This window comes from Solanum verrucosum, unplaced genomic scaffold (genome assembly GCF_900185275.1).
Source record: "Solanum verrucosum unplaced genomic scaffold, falcon-dt-bn FXZP01000261.1, whole genome shotgun sequence".
Taxonomy (NCBI): Eukaryota; Viridiplantae; Streptophyta; class Magnoliopsida; order Solanales; family Solanaceae; genus Solanum; species Solanum verrucosum.
Genome location: NW_026019969.1, coordinates 13,179,000 through 13,194,219, shown reverse-complemented (window position 1 = coordinate 13,194,219; position 15,220 = coordinate 13,179,000). Strand labels below are relative to the sequence as shown.

Here is a 15,220-nt window from a genome sequence, read left to right as displayed (position 1 = left end):
TATTTTTAACATGATAATCATGACCTTACAGTGTTTGTGTCGGTGGTTGTTTAATTTATGTTCTTTACAGATGTACTGTTTTTTTAAGAGGTAAAAATGTTGACCTTTTTTATTGATTTTGAATGTATCAACGTCAACAATTATTGTAATGTATGTTCATTCTTAATGGCTAAATATGTGGGTTTTTTTCATAAGGAAAGAATTGTACGAATAATTTGAACGTTTATCCCTTTAGTTCATTTGAAATTGAACTTGAAAAATACGTTTAGTCGTTATTGTTGGAGGAAAGTAAAACATTGCAGAAGAAAGCAAAAGAATAAAAGCTGATATAAAAGAAAAGCCATGAAACTAAATTCAAACCTTATTGGGACAGGACGGGCGTAAAAAGAAAATACTTATTCGCATCAAGTGTAATACTAGATACATTTTAAGTCATTAAATTTTGTGTCTTTGCCTTCATTTGCTTAGAAGTATTTTTTTCGTAGCGTAAGTCAAGCCAGAGCTGAAAATAATTAATGAAAGGAGAGACTTATGTGAACCAATTGACCCCATTGTGCTACAAGAATCAGATGTCCAGAAAGAAAGAAACACAAAAGAGCTCGTACTGTATAGGCATTTATAGCACTTTTTTAAGTCCAAAATGCATCAGTCAACCACGTGACTGGAACGCCAATTACTACTAATTTCACAATCACAGCTGATTTATTTGACATTCAAAGTCAAATAAAACTGACCCACCTAAGTCAATGTCACCCATATTTGTGGCCTGGGTCTTCATACGCATAAACAATTAATTTCATGCATAGAAAGGAACAAAATTGAAGGAAACGAAGCATTCCTCATAGAGAATAAACACACATTTTAACCAATAAGATATTCTTTTCATTCAATTTCTCTCATCTAGGTGGGCGGGGGTGTGGAGAAGACAAAAGGCAAAGGGATAACTTGATCTTGAAATCAACACGGCAGGTTATAACAGAACGGAAATAATAAGAAATCAGTTTCGTTCTTGAACCAAATATCTTCATTGAGCTACATAGCCATACATTTACAGGTTATAAATGTTTTATAATTGGGAGAAAACGCACATGATACTACACAACCATACAACTTCGCGTTGCTAAGGGCAGCTCACTGGCTGAAGTGAATGAATAGATTAGGCTGCATACCTCACACAGACTCCTTGTGTAAGGGATTTAATGTTATAAACTGTCAGTCAAGTAATTGGCGGAGCAATTAGAATACCACAATCGCAGCCTAACATTGTGTGGTGAATTTTGGATGATTGAATGTTGTAAATGTCACTGAACAATCCTCAACACACTTGTTTGGCATCACCTTGTCAAATATTCCTGCATTTAATATAAGATGAAAAATACTCAGATGACAACTCTGGTCAATTCTAATGACCGATAACAAAACCACACCAGCCCTTGACCCCTTTCTTTCTTTTCACAGAGAAGAAAATGAAATTAGGAAAAAAGGGACCTGATCCCAACACGGAGAACATTGAATTCCATTCTAATGCAACTTACTAGTAGTTACTACTGTGCTACACCAGCTAGATGTACTTCTAAGGAAATTGGATAGCGAGGTTGAGAATTTTCCCTAGTGATTTGCATATCAGAAGAATCCAACTAATAAAACAATGAATTTTCTTTAGAAAAGTTACTCATGCGATCATTCAATAAAAATAGCACGACCTTGATGGTCTAACAAGATAATACGTAAAGTGAATAAAACTTGACAAATATTTCAAGTCAACAAAAAAAGTGTACATCTTTAGCACAAAATAGAATTTCCCATAAAGAACATCATTCACTAAAGTATAAGGGCATAAAATGAACCAACAAGGCACCTTGAAGAACCCACCACAGTGAAGTCTTACAGCATACAAAGACTCAATATGGCTCCTTGATAGCTTCCTGACTAATAGTTTAGAATTCAGACTAGACAAAATCATACTGAAAACTCACCTCCTTTCAGCGAGAAAATGTTTGATAAAGATACACAAATCAATGCTTATAAAGACCAAGCAGTGATTTCTCTCTCTCTTCAACTCTCTTCCTAGCAGCCTCCCTGGCCTTGCGTGCTGCTGCTTCCTCCTCAGTGACAGCTTTTGGCTTCTCATTCTCCCTTTTCCTTTTGTTAACCATTAGTGAAGAAGGTTTACCTTTAGCAGATCTCATGGGATTTGGAGGGGTTGAAACAACACGTCCTGGTGGAGGACCACTTTGATGAGATTCTGTGCTTTTATTTTCTGAAGATCCAGCACCCATTGTTGATACAGGTGCTTTCGCTAAAGGTTTCTTTGAAATGGACGTTGAAGAAACTTGAGTTGCAGCAAGCGCCTCTTCCTGTGTTACCCACCTACCTGTCACATTTCATTCAATTAAACAAGCCACCAGAAAAAAAGTGTGGGGTTGCTTATTGGATCTCTGGGAAAGCAAATTTACCTAAAACATCTGTATAATAGAAGCCAGAGTTAGGATCATAGGAACATCCATTACTTTGATTGTAATAGTAGCCGGATGAGCTGTCATACTCCCATTCTGTTGTACAAACACAAATTTAAGTCATACAATTATCGAGACAACATTAAGAAGGCCACCATTTTGACTCAACCTTGAAGTAAGTGATGTAAATAGCCTAAATGTGGAAGAGAAAGGAACTCTTAAGTGACATAAACCTTTTGTGTTAATTGTCAATACAGTTAGAATCCATCCGAGCAATGTTAATTTCCTTTTTCACTTCACCACCCTTTGAATCCCCTGACATAGAAGAGAACTTTGCCACTAAAGCAAAATGAGCAAATCTTTAGGACAAGAAATTTTCACCCCCTTTAAAATTTATCATCTGGGAAACTGAACAGTAGCATTACATGATGCTTCATTGATTTGTTCATATTGTGAATTAATGACCTGATAGAGTGGTTCCCATAAAACAAGAGGATTAGTTAACTTTGCCTATTAATCAATGTATCCTCTAGACACCACAAATTGCAATATCGCTTTAACGAAGGTAGTCACGAAGGAATTGCAAAGAATGAGCAGTAAATACAAAGCCAAAAACCAAACGACAAGAATGAAAAACTAATACCAGAGATTATTTCTTTGTATACAACAACAACATCATCTCTAGTATAATCCCACAGGTGGGGCCTGGGGAGAGTGGAGTGTATACAGACCTTACCCCTACCTTGTGAGGGTAGGAAGGTTGTTTCCGATAGACCTTGGGCCAAGAAGAGATGAAAAGAAAGCAGTAATAACAAGAAGATAATAAGATAAACGAAATGGAAGAAACAAACATGTAGTTTTCTTTGTCTATGAAAGTTAAAAGACTTATTTAACCTAAAATATCTGCAATCCAGATAATTAAGTGGGAGAACTGAAATATTGTCAAATGATAGTTTAACTCATATTCAATTTAACTTAGTAAACGTTTTTATCTCAAAATTGACAAATGAATACAAACTATGAACTCTCATGAGATATCTCTAGTTTATAACAAACTCCTTTTGTTCGGAAAAGTATCTCTACTTGAATTAAATTGAAAGACAATGTTTCTAATTCAGAGTCAACACAATTATAACCAAATAGTAAAAGGTATAATGTCACAGGGCAGCAGAGAAATGAAATACCTTCTGATACAGCAGATCCCTTGGTAGTCGCTTGACCATTATCATGAGTAGCCAGGGCCTGTATATTGGTACTTCTGGCCTCTTTTACTCGAGCCATGTCCTTGTCATAGCTGCGTTGCGCTTTCTGGTCAATAAAAGAAAGACACAATTAAGCAATAACATTTTTGTTCATTCACAATCTCCTCTCAGTTAATCCATTTCTGCTTTAAACTATAAAACAAGTCAAAAAGACAAATTGGAAGAATTTATGAAAAAAAAAAACAAACAAAAGAATTAATAATTCTATTCGTGAAAGTTTAAGAGAACCTATGCAATAAGATCATGTCAATTAATACAGAAGCAAGTGAAAGATAAAGCTGCATTTCTAAGGAGAGGAAATGCATCTTTTCTAAAAGGAGGTCATGTAAATGTCTGTAGCTATGTACTTAACAGTCTACAGGTTGTGAATGACAGATATTGTGCTACTTGCATACCCACATTAAGAGATATATTTTCCTTTTAATCAGGATATCCATCCTGTCAAGTGTTGCACTCTGAGATATCTTAGGATAAAATAAGTTGGTACCAACAGCATATTTTGAGCAGCAACATAACCTGCTAATTAGACAATTAAAGAAGAATAGCCCAGCAATGACATTTTCTCTTGTAAATGAAATTACACTAATCTCCATAGCTGCTGAGCAGACCACACCTAATGGAGGAGGAATTGCAGTAATGGTACTTGAAGAAGATTGACTTAATAATTTTTTAAAACAGATAACTTTTTAATAAGGTAAGTATTTTAGAACATATATGTAATTACAGAAAGAAACATCAACTGATTTACACACATATATTACATTTCATTCATAACCGTTTTATCTTCTTTTGGATGCTAAATACTAACATCAAAATTTAAGCCAGGGATACTATCGTTTGTCATCAGAAAACTGAAATACCTCATCATAAATATGTAAACTTATATATGAACATAAATACCAATATAATAGCACTTACCGCTTCAATTTGCTCCAGAGCACGGGCTGCTTCTTTTAACTCTTTATCTTTTGTAGCTTTCTCTTGTCGCATTGTGTTAAGCCTATTGCCCACACTTTCCTTGTGGCGCGTACCAAGTTCATGGTTCCTAATGCTCGTAGGATTGTTCGATATGAAGATTTTGCAGAAATCACACCATTTATTTCCTTGGCTAACCCAAAACTGTTCAATGAGAAAAATATTAAACAGTCATATTTATAAAATTGTAAGTTCATCACAAGAAAGTAAACATCAGTATATTATCTTGGGTTCTGTAATCTGAAATCGGAGGGAAAAGGAAGAAGAAATCTATATACAGAAAAGTAACAGGTTAAGGAAACAAGAAATATGCAAAATACAATGACAGAAGGCTGGACATTCCATTACAGTAATAAAAAGGTAGAGCAGCACTAAATCAGAAACAAAAGCAAACCCAACTAAAAGATGATTAAAGAAACAAAAAACTTTGTAATGGATGGAATGAAATTGTTGTAGGTATTTAACTTCCAAATGTTCATACCTAAATATAAATACCAGAAACTAACTAATAGCTAATTTCTAAAAATCTCCCCCCCCCACACCCTCACACAAAAAAAACATGAATATTGCATTTGATTTGTACAATACAAGAAAGTTGAAAAATCATGACCCTTCAAATTAATCCGAACACTCTTACTCTATCACCAAACATACTTATGCAGCACAACTCAAAGAACCAGTGAAATGAAAAACAACTTGGGAAAAAAAAATAAATTAAAAATTGAAGAGTAAAAATCTAGAGAATATAGATGATATGAGATATGAAGGCAGATACATCAACACACTACACTTAACAAATGTACAATGAAATAAGCATGAAGAAGGAAGCACAATAAGCAACCCCAGAGAAAGATAATCATCAGTGATAGAACTTCAAATTGAAATCATTAACTCTGCACCAATTCAACAGTGGTCTATGTTCTTTGAAAGAGGGTTTCACATTATTTGATCTGTTGCTCAACTAAAGATTACCAACTCACAAATTTGAATCATTTTACCAAATTGAGCTCATCTCACAAGTGATCAGAAATTGACACAGTTGATAATCAATCAGGAGTACACAAAATAAACCACGAATAACCCATTCCTAACATCTGGTTAGAATTAGTAGGAATTCGCAAGTAGAAAAAAGGGGGGAAAAGTCATTTTTTGAAGTTGCAAGTTAAAAAAATGAAAGATTAGCAGAGCGATACCTCAGTCATGGCTGCAACAGATACACGAATGATTGAACGAAAGGAGAAACGGCGATTCTCAAGCTCAAATTTGTTTCCTATTCAAAATCAACGGCCTTTTCTTCTGAACCCTAATTTTGAATCAAAGAAGTAGAATTAAATTGAGGAACAAAAAATAAAATAAAAGAAGACCTCGGGTTTGGGCCCGCCCGATCCGCTTTGAGATATTTGTTTGTTTAGTTAGTGCTTAAGAAAAGAGAGATTCTGTGCTTAGTATATAGTTAAACTAATAAAACTAATGATACAAAATATTACTTCCTCCATCTAGCGTGAATTAGTTTAATTCAACACAAAATTTAATAAAGAAAAAAAAAATTAAAACTTGTGGTACAAAATGATCATAAAAATTTGTGTGACAATAAATCATTTCATTAAGGATAAAATAGACATTTTATAGTTAATTTGTCACTTAATATTAATGATGAATTTTTTTATTTTTTTTGCAAATCTGTAATCACTATTCGGTTTAAATTTTGCAGTGCACTAAAGAGTATGGGCTTGTTTGCAACATTTGCGAAACTACATGGACTTATTTGCTCTTCTGCTGATAGTTCTTCCACCCCACCCCCTCTCCTACTCGTCGTCAAATATGAATTGGCTTGATTGACATTGCCGCCGGTGGCTGCAAAACCCTGTCGGTCGTCTCCGGCAAAGTCGACCTTCAACTTCCTTACCGGTAAACAATGGATCAATCTTTTCTGCTGATGCTAACAAATCTTCTTCACCTCCACAACCACCTTGACCCCACCACCTCTCTTCTCTCCGATTCCACATCATCCTACTCTTCCTCCGTTGCTTCACCCACCTCCCCTACTTCCCTCCTCACCTCCACATCCGCCGCACCTCTCCTCTTCTTCACCATCGCATCCGTTCTCTCCTATCTCGCTACCCACCCACACAAGAAAAAACCCAAAACTTCCACTTCTTCACCTAACAATAACCCCTCTTCACCATCGCCCGCAGCCGCCGAATTCTCCGTCTCCGCTTTTCGTGCCCTCTCCACTGAACATATTTGGGCTATGGAAGCTCCTCTCCGTGACGCTCAGTGGCGTTCCCTTTACGGACTATCGTATCCCGTTTTCACCACCGTTGTTGATAAGCTGAAACCCTACATTACCCAGTCCCAACTCTCTCTACCTTCTGATTACGCCGTTGCTATGGTACTTTCTAGACTCTTCCACGGCTTTTCTGCTAAAACCCTAGCTACCCGTTATGGTCTTGAACCTTACCTGATCTCTAAAATTACTAACATGGTCACCCGCCTCTTGGCTACTAAGCTTTACCCGGAGTTTATCAAGATTCCGGTGAGTCGACGGCGTCTTGTGGAGACCACTCAGGGGTTTCAAGAACTGACTTCACTCCCCAATATATGTGGAGCTATTGATGGAACGGCCGTGAGGTTGCAGCATCTTCCGTCGGAAACCGTAAACTCGTCTATGTACTATAGCCGATATGGGTTCCCATCCATATTGCTTCAGGTTGTTGCTGATCACAAGAAGCTCTTTTGGGATGTTTGTGTGAAAGCCCCAGGTGGATTTGATGATGCTACGCATTTTAGAGATAGTCTGTTGTATAATAGGTTGATTTCTGGTGATATTGTTTGGGACAAAGGGGTTAATGTTAGAGGAGAACATGTGAGGCCATACATTGTTGGGGATTGGTGTTTTCCTTTGTTGTCGTTTTTGCTGACTCCATTTTCTGGGAATAGAACTGGCTCACCTGCTGAGAATGCCTATGATGAAGCCTTGTTGAAGGGGAGGAAGATGGTTGAGGAAGCTATAGGTTTGTTGAAAGGAAGGTGGAAAATTCTTCAGAATTTGAATGTGGGACTAAGTCATGCACCCCAAACTGTTGTTGCTTGCTGTGTATTGCACAACTTGTGTCAGATTGCGAGGGAGCCAGAGCCAGAGCTTTGGAGGGAGCCAGAAGAGAATGGTTCCCCTCCAAGGGTGTTAGAGAATGAGAAGTCTTTCTATTATTATGGTGGAAGTGCGAGGCAGGCCTTGGCTGATGATATATATCAACGGCTCTCTTCAAGATGAGAGAAGTTTGCAGAAGGATGCTTGCTTTGATGTAAGGATAATTTTACTTGTTAATTCTAGTTTTTGGTTCGTGCTAGCTAATATTGCTCTTTGACAATGAATAGCAATGTACTGAGTATTGCCTGTAGTCTAGTTAGTAACCTTAAAAGTACCTTAACATTCACAATAGATTGCTTCCAGTGTGAAATAATTCTACTGCTTTCTAACTCTGCTATCTGAAAGAAATAGAAAGATTTACTTGTCTCTGATTGATGAGCACATATATATGCATCCGCTGCTTGGCCTATCATCTGTCTTTGTTAAGCTACTCATTTTCGCCTTATTCTGCCTATCATGACCTTTTAGCTATCTATATTTTTGTATTTTCCTGAGCATCCCGAGTCGTCGATCATACATAGGATTGAGAGATAAAATCATACATTGATTCGTCATTTTATGAAATCTGGAGTAGTTTTCGTCTTCTTTTTTCCCCTTTTTAAGTGATAATGAGACAATTCTCCTGAAAGGAGACATCAGTCATCCTTAAAATCTTTAAATGGATGAGAAGCTGCTCTTAGGCAAGTCCAGACATCAATAGACACTGAAATCAGGAAATTTAGTGCAATGGAGCTTTTATGTTGTTTTGACACCCACTAGTTGTAAATAATTCCATGGTTCAATGCTATTGATTTACTGCAACATTTGACAAAGTAGGAGTTTCTTTTTGAAGGTAAGGGGGACAGAAAAAGAAATGAAGCCTTCAATTAAGTTTGAGTTGCAAAATCTAAAGCTTGATGTTAGTGTAAAATTTTAAACTCCTCACCCAAGTAAAAAATAAACAAGTTCTGCAATCTGCTGTACTAATTCTTGTAACTTTTGATTCCATTTCCTTTTGTTTTCCCTTTGGAAGGGAAAGGAAGTAAATTCAGTTTTGTGGAAATTTTGTATTGTACATTGGAGAACTTTATGCTTCCATGCTTCAAGATTCAGATAAAGACGTGAAACTATGAGTATTTTTCGTGTGAAATCACAGCTTAAAATACTCACTTGCGACCTGCTCATTTTTAGTACAAGATATTTTGCTGTCAGAATACTTCCAAGTGTACTGAACTCATAGACTGTCCAAAATTTGTTTAAAAAATGTTACGGTGACGAAGATTAATGGTTATAAAAGAATGACGAAAAGGAAACCCGTTTGATATTTCGTTGTCATTTTGTTAGGAACGGACTCCGAGTGTTGTAACAAAGAAAGACAAACTCGTTTGGTGGCATCTGAATCAAGAAACTGATTATAGTTTTTCAAAATCGAACCCAAAAAATGCAAACAAGGCCAATGGAAATGGTGGATTTCTCAGCTAAAACTCAAAGCATTACGGGACATCTTGCTTACAAAAATTAAACGATCAACCAGTGCCAATTGTAAAGTCTCTTTCATTGCATGTTGCAATATTTTTCTAAAATTCCAAGGAAATGATCTCACACTACAAATTATAATTTGAATACAATAGAATGATCTCATATCTTATATATTAGCATCTCCTGGGAAAAAAACACAATATAACCAAAACAACATTTATTCAGCTTTTCTTTTTCCTTGCAAGAGGGTTTTTGTATAGGTTAAGCTATCAGTTCAATATAAAACAGAGTTTAACGGCCAACTTCGTCAGATGATTTGCCCTGGAAGTAGAAGCCTAGTAATAAAATAGAGCTTCGTTAAAGCAAATAATTAACCCCAACTAGATTTTCCAAAGAACAGGTGCTCCTGAGCTGCTTAAGTGGTCGTGAACATGATCTTCAAGAACATATGCCTCATCCAAGTAGCTTCAGAGCTTCCTGAAGAACAGAAGAGAGCGCAGTTGTTTAATAAGATAATCAACGTCCAGCTGGATAAGCAAGGAAAGATCCTTTATATAATAGCGTTAGTTCTTATTTCAGGTAATTAAACTCTCAGATTCAACTGAAAACTTCATATACTGTGGATACCTATTTTGCACTCTATGAAGCAATCAGGTACAGCCTTGCCACACCACTGTGAAAATGCAACTGATGTGTCTGATCTAGCTTGTACTAAAATGCTCAGCTTCACAAGCTTGACACTGAGCACCAACATTAGGTACATCATACTCCAGAAGCAATACTCACCAGCTTATATAAGAAACTTCATGACCAATGACCACAGAAATTTGAAGGATACCCATTTTACATCATGACCAAGACTTCAAGAATCGTCATCTTCGTCATGCATGAAGCAAATGAAAAATGCCGTATGCGCATGGTTAGTGTTCCAAGCCTTTAACATGTGACAATCTGTTTAAAGTATCCATGTCCTTAACCATCCCACAAATATGTATCAACAACCTACCCAGTGTAATACCACAGGTAGGATTTGGAGAGGGTATGCATACCTTACCCCAACCTTTGTGGGTACAAAGGTTGTTTCCAATAGACCCTCGGCTCAAAAGAAATGTTTCCAAAGCAAAGATTGGAAGAAAAATATGACAAAAATCTATTGAGAAAAAGGATGTATAATGAGTTAATGACTAAGGCAAAGCTAATATATGATATAATTATTCAAAGAACTACAATCAATAGATTTAGCAACTCCCTAAGTTATTAACGCTTGCTGAATAACCTGGTAAACCCAATTTTGCAAGTGGTGACCCATGATAGTACCAATGTCCCAGACGCAGTTTCAATACAACAACACACCCAGTTTCATTCTATAATTAAAACAAGAAAAGGCTAAGAAAGTTCCCAAATTCATTACGAGAAAATATTGAGCATAATACATGACAACTTTATCAGAAAAACCATCCCGCCACGGACCAATAAAAATGTTCTGAGCATTTAGAATGCCCAAGTCAGAAGACAATAAATCCAATAAAGCTTAATTTACTGACTAAAAAATCTTTCCCTTAGAACTGCCCCATATAAATTTTGCAAAGTCATCAACCTAAGTTACCGCAATATAATATAAAAATAAAGAAAGAAGCCCAGGAAGAGTTTCCTAACCTTGAACAAATTTAACTTTCTGCAATAAGTATCTGATGCTCCATCAGCACAAGTAGATACGATAACTTGCATGCTCAGGACCATCAGCAGTACATCTGTGAAGAAAATGCCTCTCGCTCAGTGAAAGTTCCTATAGAAAATTCCAATATGTCAGTGAATTTTGAGATGCATGCATAACATTCAAGCTGGTATGGGAAACCAACTCTTATTATTTAGCTAGTGCAATGTTGATAAAAAACAATTTGGGTTGTTCCAACTTTACCGGATGTCCCCAACGGCAATGCACAATAACTTGCGTGTTTTGAGACCATCGAGATTGCCAGTTGTGCATTTCTTTATAATTCTTCCGTTTTATTTAACCATAATTTCAAGAGGTTCAAAATCTATATATATACATACAAAATTTTAAAAGTACCTTATATATACCGTGTAACTTTTTGCCAAGGGGGTCAGGTTCAGGTGACCCCCTTCGCTACCCTCTAAAATGTAGAATTAGCAGAATAGACGTATCTAATTCATTGAAATCCCATCCAATAAAACAAAAGAAATATAAATCTCCAAAATAAATGTAGAATTAGCAAACTAGATGGTCTCAAAACATACAAGGTGTTGTCGTTGCCATTAGGGACATCCGGTAAAGTTGGAATAGCTCAAATTGTTTTAACGAACATTGCACTAGCTAGATAAAAGAGTTACCAGCTTGAACCTTATGCATGCTTCTCAAAACTCACTTCCAGCAACTGCCATTGGAGATAGAGACATCGAGTGTTCTGTAGTAGTAGGTGGTGATATGAGCAGCATAGCTCCATGAACAATCTCATTAGGAGGAATATATTTGTTCCTTGCATAAATTAGAATATTTTCATCATCGGCAGAGAGCTTTTCAAGTCTGGCTCCTGTAGATTAGTATGAAGTTGCCTCTGGAGTCTTTCAACAGGTGATAAAATGTGTTTTCTACTCTCTGATCTCTTTCTTCTTGGGACACTCTCAGGATTCCAGAGAGGATATTTGTCTGCTTCTCCTAACAAAAGGTGAATGTTAGTGTACATAAAACAATAAGGTATTAAAACAATAGATCTTTTTACTTTGTTGTAAAGCTTTTATTATTTGTATGGTTAAAGTATAGTTGGACTGATCAGTTCATATCTTTATCGAATTGATGTCAATTCATTGTGTAAAGGAAAGTAAGTTTTTGAAGCTTAGGGGAGACACTATAATTAATGATCTATGAGCAAGAAAGAAACCCAATATTTAGTCTATAAGAGTATTATATAGTGATTGATTCCAGATTTTGTCTATAGAATATTTTTGGCATAAAATTATATCTCCCGCCAATACTACTTCCTTTTTTGGCAAAATAATTAACTTTGTAGATTAAGCATTCTACGTTTCAAAAGAAACTAAGAATACGAAGGTACGGCCCTTTTAAGAGTTCCACATGGGATATGGGGTGGGTAATTGGTCTCCTTATATGGTTTTGGACAATCCTCACCCTATGAGCTGGGCTTTGGGGTTGAGTTAGGCCCAAAATCTATTCTTTAACAAACCCAAAAGTAGCCTTTTTTAGTTGTATGATCCTCCGGAGCCTAAGTTGCTTATCCAGTCCCATGAATCACTCCTATTGTTTCCTTTTTCAGCTATTATCATTTACACTGCTCTGCCACTGTGTAAAAGAATGACAGAGATTTAACGTTCTCATTTCTTCCCATGTCCTATTTTCCTTTTCTAAGTAGTACTCCCTCCATCCCATTTTATGTGGCACCATTTCCTTTTTGGTCAGTCCCAAAAAGAATGTCACATTTCCTAATATGGTAAGTATTTAAAGGTACAATTCCTCTTTTACCCTTGTTGGTCCCACTTAATCTTAAAATAATACTCCAAAACATTTATGAGAGAGAAAAGTGAGTCTACTTTTTAAAGGGCAATTTGGTAAACATTTCAAAATCTTCATTTATTTCTTAAACTCCGTGCCCAGTCAAATGTTGACACATAAAATGGGACGGAGGGAGTAATATATTTTACTCTCTTCGCTCCTTTATACTGTTTTTGTATTTCCTGGCCTTCTAAGAAGTTTTATGGTAGTGATTACATTTTTCCGGTTTCTACAATGCTTGTTGCTTTTATTAAACTACTTCGTATTACTTAAAAGTCAATCAAGTAATATAAAGTTCTTGAAGAGTTATATTGGGTAAAGTGGCAGATCAAGGATTTTCACTAAGGGGTTCGAAAAATATAAATGTAGTGCTTGAGATTTAAACTTGAAACCTCAAGGTGAATTTTGAACCTCCTCAACCACTTAATCAACCTCTAATCTCATGTTCAAGAGGTTCAGAATATATATATATATATATATATATATATATATATATATACATACAAAATTTGAAAATAACTTTATATAACATGTACTTTTTTGCTGAGGGGGTTCGGGTGAACACCATATCTACCCTCTAGATTTATGTTGCTACTTGGGGGCATTTATGAAACTTAATACTAAATTATTCTGACTCTTAATTGCTCCTGGATTATGTATTAATGGCTCTCTAGCTTCTCTTTAGTGTAAATATTATTTGACTTATCGTTATAACTTAAAAGGAGATCGAAGAGACTTTTTGGTGAACTTAGTTTTCAAACTTTTTGTGGCTGAAACATACCTTATCCTAAAGCTGATATACCTGGTATATCTTTAATAATCAGACACCCATCTCTGAATATGGAAGATGCAATTGCAGAAGCATTTTAGAGAACAATTTAACAACATACCCTTGATGTAGTATCCATGTAATGTGGAGTCCATGCAAACAAACGGTAAATAATGGATATTGGGTTTTTTAAGTCCCACATCATGGGATGAGGAAATTATGGACTCCTAATATGGACTTGGGCAATCCTCCTATCATAAGCTAACTTTTGGGGTAGAGTTAGGCCTAAAATTGATTTCTTTACATGGTGTCAGAGTCAAACTCATCCCAATTTATATTTACCGATGTTGGGCGCCCCATATTAAATAATCCACAGACTAGATGTCCAGTCTTGGGCGTGAGGCAGGGTGTTAAGTCCCACATAAGTGCGATGAGGGAATTATGAATTCCTTATATGGACTTGAGCAATCCTACCCTCATAAGCTAGCCCATGGGGTTGATTTAGGCCCAAAATTCATTTATTTACACTAACAAACTTGTAGGCAAGCACACTATGACCAGCATCGGAATTGACATATTAAATGCACCCAAAAAGCAGAATAGACATATCTAATTCATTGAAATCCCATCCAATAAAACAGCAGAATTATAAATCTCCAAAATAAATGCACTATTGGCAAACTATATGGTCTCAAAACACACAAGTTGTTGAGCGTTGCCGTTGGGGACATCTAGTAAGGTTGGAACAGCTCAAATGGTTTTAACAAACATTGTACTAGCTAGATAGTAAGAGTTGGCTCACATACCATCTTGAACCTTGTGCATGCATCTCAAAGTTCACTTACAAATTGGAATTGGAATTTCCTACAGGAACATTCACTGAGCAAGAGGCATCAGTATCTTCTGCCATTGGAGACAGAGATGTCAAGTGTTCTGTAGCAGTAGGTGGTGATACAAGCAGCTTAGCTCCAAGACCAATCTCATTAGGTGGAATGTATTTGTTCCTTGCATAAATTAGAATATTTTCATCATCGGCAGAGATATTTTCAAAGTCTGGCTCCTGTAGAATGTTATGAAGTTGCCTCTGGAGTCTTTCAACAGGTGACAAATTGCGTTTTCTACGCTCTGATCTCTTTCTTCTTGGGACACTGTCAGGATTCCAGAGAGGATCTTTGTATGCTTCTCCAAACAAAGGTGAATGTTAGTGCAAATAAAACAATAATGTATTAATATAATAGATCTTTTTACTTTGGGGTAAAGCTTTTATTATTTGTATGGTTAAAGTATAGTTGGACTGATCAGTTCATATCTTTATTGAAAATCCAAATTACCTGTAATTTGTCGATGTCAGTTCATTGTGTAAAGGAAAGTAAGTTTTTGAAGCTTAGGGGAGACACTATAATTAATGATCTATGAACAAGAAAGAAACCCAATATTTTGTCTATAGAGTATTATATAGTCATTTGATTCCCTGCGCCTTTTTTTGGTAAAACCATGAATGTGATTTGACAATCACATCGCAATAATCGGGAAACAAAAAGAATTTCCTGCGTAAAAATAAATCCGAGTGTCGTGAATCTTGATGCATGCTTATCAAGTTGTCTTAGAGCTCTTTTTGTG

The 15,220-nt window shown here is 36.1% G+C and overlaps 2 protein-coding genes and 2 long non-coding RNA genes across 4 annotated transcripts; 2 read left to right on the top strand and 2 right to left on the bottom strand.

Moving 5' to 3' along the window:
• Positions 1-954: 954 nt before the first annotated feature.
• LOC125815389 (zinc finger protein ZOP1) lies at positions 955-6,045 on the bottom strand. Its single transcript, XM_049494852.1, has 6 exons — positions 5,887-6,045; positions 4,637-4,837; positions 3,641-3,764; positions 2,457-2,552; positions 1,977-2,374; positions 955-1,352 (listed from the first exon to the last, which is right to left on the bottom strand). The coding sequence occupies exons 1-5, from the start codon at positions 5,893-5,895 to the stop codon at positions 2,016-2,018; spliced, it is 789 nt and encodes a 262-aa protein (XP_049350809.1). The 5' UTR covers positions 5,896-6,045; the 3' UTR covers positions 955-1,352; positions 1,977-2,015.
• Positions 6,046-6,510: 465 nt separating this feature from the next.
• On the top strand, positions 6,511-8,250 carry LOC125815377 (uncharacterized). The gene has a single exon (XM_049494840.1). It carries the CDS (start codon positions 6,609-6,611, stop codon positions 7,965-7,967), a length of 1,359 nt encoding a protein of 452 aa, XP_049350797.1. The 5' UTR covers positions 6,511-6,608; the 3' UTR covers positions 7,968-8,250.
• Positions 8,251-9,628: 1,378 nt separating this feature from the next.
• Positions 9,629-11,030, bottom strand: LOC125815404 (uncharacterized). Its single transcript, XR_007442170.1, has 3 exons — positions 10,959-11,030; positions 9,930-10,452; positions 9,629-9,779 (listed from the first exon to the last, which is right to left on the bottom strand). It is a non-coding gene; the product is annotated as an uncharacterized LOC125815404 (long non-coding RNA).
• Positions 11,031-11,536: 506 nt separating this feature from the next.
• Positions 11,537-14,724, top strand: LOC125815405 (uncharacterized). Its single transcript, XR_007442171.1, has 2 exons — positions 11,537-11,740; positions 14,546-14,724. It is a non-coding gene; the product is annotated as an uncharacterized LOC125815405 (long non-coding RNA).
• Positions 14,725-15,220: the final 496 nt, after the last annotated feature.